This window comes from Hyposmocoma kahamanoa, unplaced genomic scaffold (genome assembly GCF_003589595.1).
Source record: "Hyposmocoma kahamanoa isolate Upper Pololo Valley unplaced genomic scaffold, ASM358959v1 62, whole genome shotgun sequence".
Lineage (NCBI taxonomy): Eukaryota > Metazoa > Arthropoda > Insecta > Lepidoptera > Cosmopterigidae > Hyposmocoma > Hyposmocoma kahamanoa.
Genome location: NW_020653850.1, coordinates 702,617 through 712,428, shown reverse-complemented (window position 1 = coordinate 712,428; position 9,812 = coordinate 702,617). Strand labels below are relative to the sequence as shown.

Genomic DNA, 9,812 nt, shown 5'->3' with positions numbered 1-9,812 from the left:
TGTTGAAATTAAGATGTTTTTTAATTTCAATGGCCTCTCACAGCATCATGGGTAGGTAACCGACTTCTTTTGCAAGGACCTGAGGTTAGTCGCGTGTGCAGGTTTATCCAAGACGTGCTCGCAGATTACAGACTTATTTACGCGGCGGTGTTTGACATTCGCTATATTATGTTCTTTGACGAGGGTACAAATACTTCGCTCGTTTGTCCAATACAAGAAAGACCGCACTCCCAGTCAAGCTTGTAAACTCCTGCATCCTGTAAGGGGATGTTACATTTCACGGGTCTCAGGAACTGAGAAATCTTCCTCAGGGGCTTAAAATAGGACTCTTCCGAACTTGTCTGAAACAACTCTCTCATAAGGTAAAATGGCAGGTTTTTGCTCGACTGTTGGTGGATTCCGAAAAACTACACTAGCTTGTTATAAACGGCTTGTTTCCCGTAGCACCTGTGAGAAAAGTTTCTTCACTCATCTCATGACTCAGCCAGGTACCTTTTAAACCCAACATAATAAATAAATAAATAAATAAATAAATAACGCACACACTCAACATAGCCCCGCACTAGGGAAACCCTGTGTCGCGGGTGCCATGGACACACACATAGACAACCACAAATTACACCCAAACTCACGAGAGAAATAATTGTAGGCCATACAACTATTTCTCTCGGCCCGGGAATCGAACCTGGGACCTCTGCGTGGCAGTCTGGCATGGTAGCCGTTCGGCCACGGAGGCAGTTAAAGATCTGCAACAAACACAGAGACTTTCGTAAGAGTTGCTGACTCGGTCCGTAGCACAGTCGGTAAGAGCGGTAGCCCCGGTGTGGCAACAGACGCTGGTTCGAATCCGGTGAGATCGGAAGAATTTTTCGATCTTTATATCAATTAATAATAGCGTATTTTATTTTTTCACCAACATAATATTAAAATTTGGATGGTGACTAAAAAGTCACCAGTATAGTAATGCGGGGTCACCCGTTATACACGTGTGATACAACAAACAGTAAAATTGCACATTGTAAATTAATCATGTCCAATATGTATGTAATAATTAAAAAGTACAATGTTTGTCAATAAAAATACACTACTTTATTGAAGTATAATACCCCACTGTCGCGGAATGAGTACAGCCATTGTTAAGGATGTAATTTATAGATATGGAGGTCATTATTTGACGTCACGCGGTTACTTAAAAAGTAGTTTAGTTACCGAAAAGATATTGTAATTCTGTGGGTACCGTGTTCCAGATATTCAAAAAAGTACGCTTTGTCAAACGGTTAGATAGCTTCTACGGCAGCAAACACGCGTCGTTACAAAATGTCTAGAAAAGTAATTGTTATCATCGATTTTTATTGATTAACATGATCTTTTACTACTACATTGTACCACTAGTTTGTCACAGGTGTTACTTTCTGGGATAAAATTCGAAAAAACCCAATACAAAAGATCTATAACAAACTCACTCACTCACTCTACGTAAGGTCTGGAAACTCGAAAGTCAAATCACCTTTATCCAGGTACCTAAGCAAATTACACTTGAAACCGTCATATTGATTAAACTCTTACTGCTCATTCGTAAGCCCTATCTACCGACCCGAGAGATAGGGTATTTCGGAGAGACTACGGGCTCGCCGGCAAGACCAGGGTAGGTATAGCGCGCGTCCGAGGCGTCTCTGATGGACCCGGACTTGCGTATGTACTCGTTGGGGTTTGTGGTTAAATGGCCGGAGCGTCTGTCTCATGCGCAACTAGCGCACCTTAGTAGGGCCTGAGGCGAGGAGACGCGCGGGGCACCTGACTGGCCCTTTAAGTCGGAAGCTACGTCCGGACATGGTCGCAGGACACTGCCACCTCCGCTGGCATCTCGGGCAATAGCTCGGAGTGGAGCTGAATATGCTTCTGCCTTTCCAGCCGCTTAGGTTATTGGGAACTGCAGAGATGCCGTTTGTCAGCGTCGGGAAGTGAGCGTCCCTTACAGGTCCGCCACCAATGAAGGGATTTGTAGTGGACTTTAGATTCAACGGCTTAGCGGTGGCAACCGTTAGTTGTGCAATGCGCAACGGGAAATATGCCTACAGCTACGCATCTGGAAAATAGGAAGGGTACCTACTCTACGTGCATCCGGGGCGGCTCCCCCGAGGCACTATCCCCTTCAGAACCGGATGAATTCAGTGACAACCCTGTAGACTGGCTGATCTGGGGTCAGAACCTGAACTTAGAAGGTTCCTGTGCACGCACTGGTTATAGCGCCCTTCTCGTAATACCTTAAGGGTCGGTACTGAGGGTCGCTATAATCAGAATTAACGTAGAAAGTTATGTGGCTGCTCATTCGTAAGGCACATTCCCCTGAGACTCGATTTTTAGCTTAGTTGGCAGAGCGGTGACCATGGAACCTGCAAAGTGCCCAAAACGTTGGGTTGTTTGAGAAAACAAAATACGCGATTTAGTTCCGCAAAAATAGTTTCATTTCCAATGTAACAATGTGTGTGTGTCTGTCGTATGTATATTATCATCATTTATATTTTACATATTCACATTTAAATTTTCATACATCTATTGTACAATATCCCGTAGGTAGGAGGTATCTTCTAGAGATAAGTTCACCTTTGTATATGTCCATTGTAACATGTGTTGTAAGTGTCTCTTCTTTGTGCAATAAAGAATTTATTTATTTATAAACAATGTTGTCGCTTTTAAATTTTAATATGTTAAAATATGTGTATGTTACGAATGTTGATTCCCACCACTCTGCCGCCTTACAAATTGCGCTATATGACAAAATAAAACATATAGAAATCAACTGAGCAACTTTATATTGATCACTAACAACACTTGTGGTCAATGATACTTGTGATGAAAAAAATGGCGGGTTTTTGTAGTTACAATTTTGACCCGAATTAATTCTTAATTTCAGATACGTTTTGAGTTTCTTCATTATTTGCATGTCAATGATTATTTGTTACTATTTTAAGCTGATGGTTCTGTAGCCAATACTCATTAAATAAATGACAACACTGTCAATGAAACACGGATTGCCGTCAGCGCCAAAAACGTTACTTTATTCCATGCTCTAAGCAAAAAACACTCGACTTTGAAGTCAATTGACAAACTCCTTGAATAGCCACTTATGCACGTTGGTTGTAATTATGTTTTTTTTGTAAATGTTATTTTCAGACGGTCGCGTAGGCTTCATGGTTCCAGTGGAAGGCAAGTCTGACGAGTTTGTGGTGGGGGTAGAGCGCAAGTTCCTGGTTGTAAAGTGGGATGGTGCAGACGGCAGCCCAGCCACAGTGGTCAAGGAGATCGGGGAAGTTGAAAAAGGCACTAAGAATCGGATCAACGATGGAAAGGCTGATCCGCGAGGCAGATTGTTTGCCGGTACGGTTTTCTTTTTCAGGCATAGGTACATGGTTATATCGTTTGTGATTTTGTGGAATTTTCCACTGACTACGTAAATTACCATTTCACCTTCAAAGGGAAGCGTGGCCAGCAGCGCTACATATTTCTATATAAGTTGGTTATGGTAATATGAAAGTAGAATAGAATAGTTTCTTATTTGCCAATGTTACGGTGTTACAATTTAAATGTAACTCAAATAAATCGTCACAATCATGATTCAGTTAGAGTTATCTCATTCGTAAGGTAATGCAAAAAGCATAAAGCGGCCAAAATTCTAAGTTTAAAAAATTATGTATCTATCCTAAGATCTATCACCGGCCAAATATGCCATTTGCCCATAAATATAATATAAATAAATATAAATATGGCATAAATTCTACTTGATATGAAAAATACAGTAGTTTAATTTCATACGAATTGTTTTTTCTAACTATCGATTTTTTTCGATTTTTAAATATATTTTGTCAGTTCTCAAAAATATAAATTTCGAATTTCGAAAATCATATTTTTGAATAGAGTTCCGTCTGATGATGTTTTAAAAATTTATTTCTTAACCTTGGATTCAAGTTCTTTAGTCGAATAAAAAAATAACTTTGCAGTCATTGACTTACAATTATATGGACGTCGGGTCCGCGCTAAAAAGTGTCCGCACTTGTAAGGCGCTAAAATCGTATACATATAGAGCGCGACACTCCGCTTTAGTCTTCATTTGTTCTACTGACAGCGCGATACTGCGATGACATTACAATTTAAATTTCGAATAGGTTGACTTGGGACATTTTTTTCGTGGTTTTTGCATTAGACCCGTTGTCCATTTATTTGTAAGTCCATGCTTTGCAATATTTATTTCAGATTGATTAGTAAAAGTGTGAAAGAAGATTGACTTCTACGCACATACATACGTCAACCATGTTATGGATTCAAATGTTACCATGTGCGAAAGGCGGAAGCGGAAGAAGACACGAATTCTAAACTTCATAAAAGAGTTGTCTGTCTGTTGTTGATGATGTTAGTCAACCCATTCTACGTTCCATTGCTCAGCACGTATTTCCTCTAAGAAGAGTGTTTAGAACTTAGTCCATAATGCTGGCTCAATACGGGTTGAGGACTTCACACGTTTTCCATGGGTTGTGAACCTTCCTTCAGGTGCAGGTTTCATCTAGATCGGCCTTTCCCAAAGTGGGCGATAACGCCCCCTTGTGGGCGGTAAGAGACCAGCAATCAATCAGCAGCGATGCAACCGCGCGTTTGTATCGATGCAATCGCCTATAAATCGCAAGTGCCGCTAAAAGTCTCTGTGTGTAATCACTCTTAGGGTGTACGAGAAGGTCACTATAACCTATGCAAGCACGGGGACCTTTTTTCTTTTTATAATACCAAGTATACAAGTCCCATGTGCCTGTAATTTCTCCATCACCACTACCCTTCAAAACTCACATTACTGCTTGGCGGCAGAAATACTAAGGTGGCAGTAATTCTGTTTCTGAAATACTGTTTCATAAGGAGCTCTACTGTTATCTTCTCAGTCCTGATAGGTCCTGACCTCATATTAGCACGTTTGCACAGACTTATCCACCAGATTTATATTTACAATATCCACCAGGCATATTGTAGGCAGGCAGGGTGGAGGTGGCTAGTGCAGTGAGGGTTCCATCGCTGCACTAGGTTCCTTCGCGTTTGGATACCACTTTCCCCATAAAATCAGGTGGAGTGAAGTCACTTGCCTGTCATGTATAAAAAAAAAAAAGATCCGAAACAATATAGAAAAGTTAGATCGAACCCGGGACCTCGGAGAAAGCGACACCATGAAAACCGGTGCGCTAGCCAATCGACCACGGAGATCGCCATTGATCACCTACATTCATCATCAGGCACAATGGGCCACGAGGACCCCCGCGGCGACGTCCTCCACGAGCAAGGCGCGTTGTATCGCCTGGACGGCACCAAGATCACGCAAGTGGCAGACAAGATCAGCATATCGAACGGCCTCGCGTGGGACTTGAAGGAAAAGGCCTTTTATTATTCAGACTCGCTTGAACATTGTATTAGGAGATACGATTATGATGTGGAAACTGGGAACATCTGTGAGTATACCTCTTTATTTCATTCTTAGGGTCGTATTCCAGAACTGTACTCAATGCTCAAGTCAGGATTTGAGCAGACTTGAGTATGATTTCAAGCACTGGAAATACGACCCTAATGGCAGGGACTTGAGTATGATTTCGAGTGCTTTAAACCATACTCAAGTCCTGACTTGAGCATTGAGTAGAGTTCTAGAATACGACCTTTAACGAGCTGGTTATAAGCACAAAACTTCATGCAGTAGTTTATTCAACAAATTCTGCTTGCCTATTTAGACGGCAGAAAGCCATGAGTGATCCGTTTGGCTTTTTTAGGTTTTACTTTTAGGGATTACAGTCTATGGTGTTTTTAAATAACTATTGCTCAAGTTAAAGTCTGCACTTTACAGTACAAACTAAGAAAGGTGTCGGTATGTTTTCGAATATTCATATTAAAATTTAAGTTATAAAAAGTTTAAATTTATATTGGAGGTGGAGCAAATTTTTGGCATCTAAATCCCGCATGTTTGTTTTTCAAATAAACCAACGTTTCGGGCCCTTTACCACGGGACCTGTCTCATGATCACGATTTTATCACAATTGAAAGGTTTGATAAAAAAAATTTTTGCGATTGTTATACACAGGAAATTAAACTATTTTGAACCGACTGTAATTTTTTTTGTGTGAATGTTACGCGTTCTTATTCTTTCGGTATTATTTTTTGTTGGAAAGAGGGTACCTCAGTATTGGTTCCACTTAAATTTGAAGAAAATATTCTACCTCTAAGGGTGGTAAACTAGGGAATGAATCCGATGTCGCGCACTTTCCGGTAACCGATTTCAATAAACCTTGGTAAATAGATGTCATTCCACAAACTTTTGTAACGTCAGTTTTTTTTTTCATAAAAAAAGTTATAATTTCGCGTATGCACGTCTCGCGTTCGCGCTCGGTATGTTGTCGTTCATATAAATACACGGAATTACACCCGCCGCAACGGTCCCGACTCACGCTTAACACTTTCACGCTTAAGTGTAAAGAATTATATATATAAATTTAGTTTGTGTGCTGCCAGCTGCGATAACAAAGGTGTCACTAACTTAGTATTTACTGGAAAACGCTACGCGTTACCTGCACTGATTTTCAGTTAGGTTTTAAAGGAACGGTTGTTAGACGGGGTCTATTCGTTTGTTATTGCAGCCAAGTTGAAGTACTTCTTCGACTTCAAGAAGCACGGCATCACAGAGGGCGTTCCGGATGGCACCACCATCGATACAGACGGCAATCTTTGGGTGGCTGTCTTCAACGGCTCATGCATTCTCCACATCGATCCTCGCACCGACACGCTGCTGCAGAAAGTGCCCATTCCGGCTAAACAGGTTTGATTGCCTTTATTTATTTGTCTAGGTGCAGAAAACCTCGTGGTCTTCGCATTGTGATAGAGCAATAATGAACCACAGCATTGTAACAGGTCCTTAAAAGGGACTATACACTCGTATTTCCGATTCTTTTCCTCTAGCAGTCATCTCATAGACAGTACGACGGACAAAGCTACCGTTACCACAATCGAATTTTGTAATTAGTTAGGTAAACCAAAAAAGTAGGTTTAATTGATCCGCCATTTTGAAGTTACATGTATGTTTCACTCTTCACGCTGATATAAGCTTATTATGGCAGCACGATTCTTCAATCTTGAAAACCACATCACTTGGCTGAAATCTGATTGTACTAAACAAAGTTGTGATCTAGTCGGTCCGTGTCGCAAAAACGTAGTGGATTTAGTCGATCCAAACATAGAAGAGTGTTTTACTGGCACCATCGAGTATATAACCAGAAATAGAGACGAAATAAGGGACATACATTCCTGGTTACTCATGAGTGATACATCACTTATAAATATCAAATCTCGTTTGCACTGAAATATAGGCAGCACCAATAAGTGACCTGTGTGTACGTCTACATATATTCCAAAAATATTCTGTAGTTATTGTAATAATGATAATATCTCTAACAATGGCGTGCTGTTCCATTCGGTGGTGTGGGGAAAAACAGCAAAACATCTAATTATAAAACAAACGGAATCAATCTTCATCGGTACTTAAATATTAAATCTTAGAATAATAACGCATAGAAACCTAGTCCGCACACGCTAAGTGAGGCAAATTGAAGCGCGCCAAAAGGGCCTACACGAGCGGGCGGGCCTTGGGTGCTCAAGGTCAACTTGCACCGCGAACAGATCAAGAATTTTAGCTAAAAATGACGAAATGTGCGGTAAATGAGTGTAAAAATACGTCAGACAAACATAAAATAGATACTAACATCACATTCCACAAGGAAGTAACGCGTTTCAACTTGTATTTTTATATAAATATTCACTAAAACCATTGACTTAATAAAGTCAATGGCTAAAACCGAAAATTAACCTACTACTAAAACTAGCCTACATGAATTTGATTTTTGCCTCACTTGTGACAGTTCGTTTGATATGAAACTATCTTTCTATGCGTTATTATTCTAAGTATTAAATATGTAATTTTGCAATTTTTGTCCGTTATAGTAACTGGTCGAGTTGAAGTGAAACAATCGACGACACCCATTGACGACACCCGTCAATTGTTTCGAACTCGGGCTGGCCAATCGGAGCGCAGTTGTCACAGTAATGATATGGCAGAATAGTTTTCAAACAAATGAAATGACATTTCGTCTCTATTTCTGCCTCAGAGGATGGAATTGGTTTCCATAATCTAAGATTTCCGCTTAAATACTCGATGATTGGCTGACTGAAAATCATTCTAATTTTCTCAAAAAATAAAAAATGGCACAGTTGATTTCAGACCATGACCCACTTACGTTCTTTCTGGACCACATTGAAGTATTAAAACAATTCCAGGTAACCTCAGCGACGTTCGGCGGGCCGAACTATGACATTCTGTTCGTGACGACGGCTAGCTTGAACATTGACGGCGAGCAGAAGCCACCCTGCGGAGCCACCTTCATGGTCACCGGATTAGGGGTCAAGGGACACCCTAATGTCAATTTTAAACTTTAAATATTTATATTCCAAAGGCTGAAGAGTAATTTGAATTGATGGCGCTAGTAGTTTGAACCAAAATATTAATTTCACACAAATATGATTCAAAATGTATTCTATAGCTTTTAAGTTTATTTGAAATGAGCAATCCCTAGAGTTTCTTGCTCATTCTTCTCATGGAGATCAGCATAGTGAACTAGCGTTAAAAATGACGTTACCAAATGTAATTTTATTTTACCTCTGAACCAAGTTATCTCGTCAGCCTTTACTAAGGTGGTCAAGCTATGACTGGCACCACACAGGCTAGTCCACCGTTGGACATTGACCTCTCCTATAGCTCGGTACTGCTGTCAGTCTCTCCATCTGCCCATGAGCCTAACCATCTTGGATGACAGGCCGAATTTAGCCTTGTACCTTTATATCATTAAAAGGAGTTGCGTAAATAAGCCCTTTCATATATACGTATAAATAAGTAGATGTAGTAGTCGTTGTTTAACATTACAGTATTCAGTAGGCCTTATTACATGGCATGAAAGTCGCATCATCTGATTACGCCGTTTCTAAGTTTTATAATTAGTAAAATGTTACAATTTTATTACAACCATTTTATATTATTTCTATTCGGCTATGGCTTAGTTGTAAGAATGAATTGTACGTGCTTATAATTAAACGAAGCAGTGTTTTGAACATTACGTGAGTTGTGATTAAATAAAATGACAAACAGGCAAAAATCCCTTTATGTATCTATATAGAAAATTATTTGTACAAAATAAACAACTAATAAAAAACAATCAGAATTTGTTTATGTTTTACCGCGACACCCCTTACACTATCACGTGCCGGTAATCCAGAGGCTAAAGAGTCAGCATAGATTCATTAAAGACGTATTCCCTCTGGATGGGGAAAGTAACCAAATCCTTATATATATCTCTGGAAGTAGAGATATCTCACGGCATCACTCATTCCGTTGTCAAAGCACCTCCCTCCCGGGCATAATCGACCTTGGCGCACTTGGAATTCTTTAAATAGACAGCGAACCCAAGTCGACCGAAGCAAGGAGAGCATCCACAGGTGGAATTATAGCTCTGAGAGCCCATGTATTTGTGGTGTCTCTCCTCAGAATGTGGCACATCTTTTATCGTGCCTGCACACACAAGGAGCTGTAGAACACCAGTAATAATGCAGTGTCAGTCGCAGAGTACTGCCGTCCATTAACTCAAATGCGGCCAAGTGACAAGTGGCACCAGTTGATGAAAATGGCGTAGTAATGAAAATCGCGAGTGGTCCCCTAATTCGGCCAAATATCCGTTTTAAATAGCATAAGA

At 40.3% G+C, this 9,812-nt stretch overlaps 1 protein-coding gene across 2 annotated transcripts in view; it reads left to right on the top strand.

Annotated features, from left to right (window-relative positions):
• The window catches only part of LOC113229517 (regucalcin), a 14,602-nt gene extending 5,556 nt beyond the window's left edge, over window positions 1-9,046 (top strand). For both annotated transcript variants that reach the window (XM_026463141.1, XM_026463140.1), the window contains exons 3-6: window positions 3,175-3,378; window positions 5,271-5,483; window positions 6,657-6,835; window positions 8,347-9,046. In XM_026463141.1, coding sequence (XP_026318926.1) covers window positions 3,175-3,378; window positions 5,271-5,483; window positions 6,657-6,835; window positions 8,347-8,505 — 755 coding nt within the window. In that variant the 3' untranslated portion in view covers window positions 8,506-9,046. The remainder of the gene's footprint in view (window positions 1-3,174; window positions 3,379-5,270; window positions 5,484-6,656; window positions 6,836-8,346) is intronic.
• Window positions 9,047-9,812: the final 766 nt, after the last annotated feature.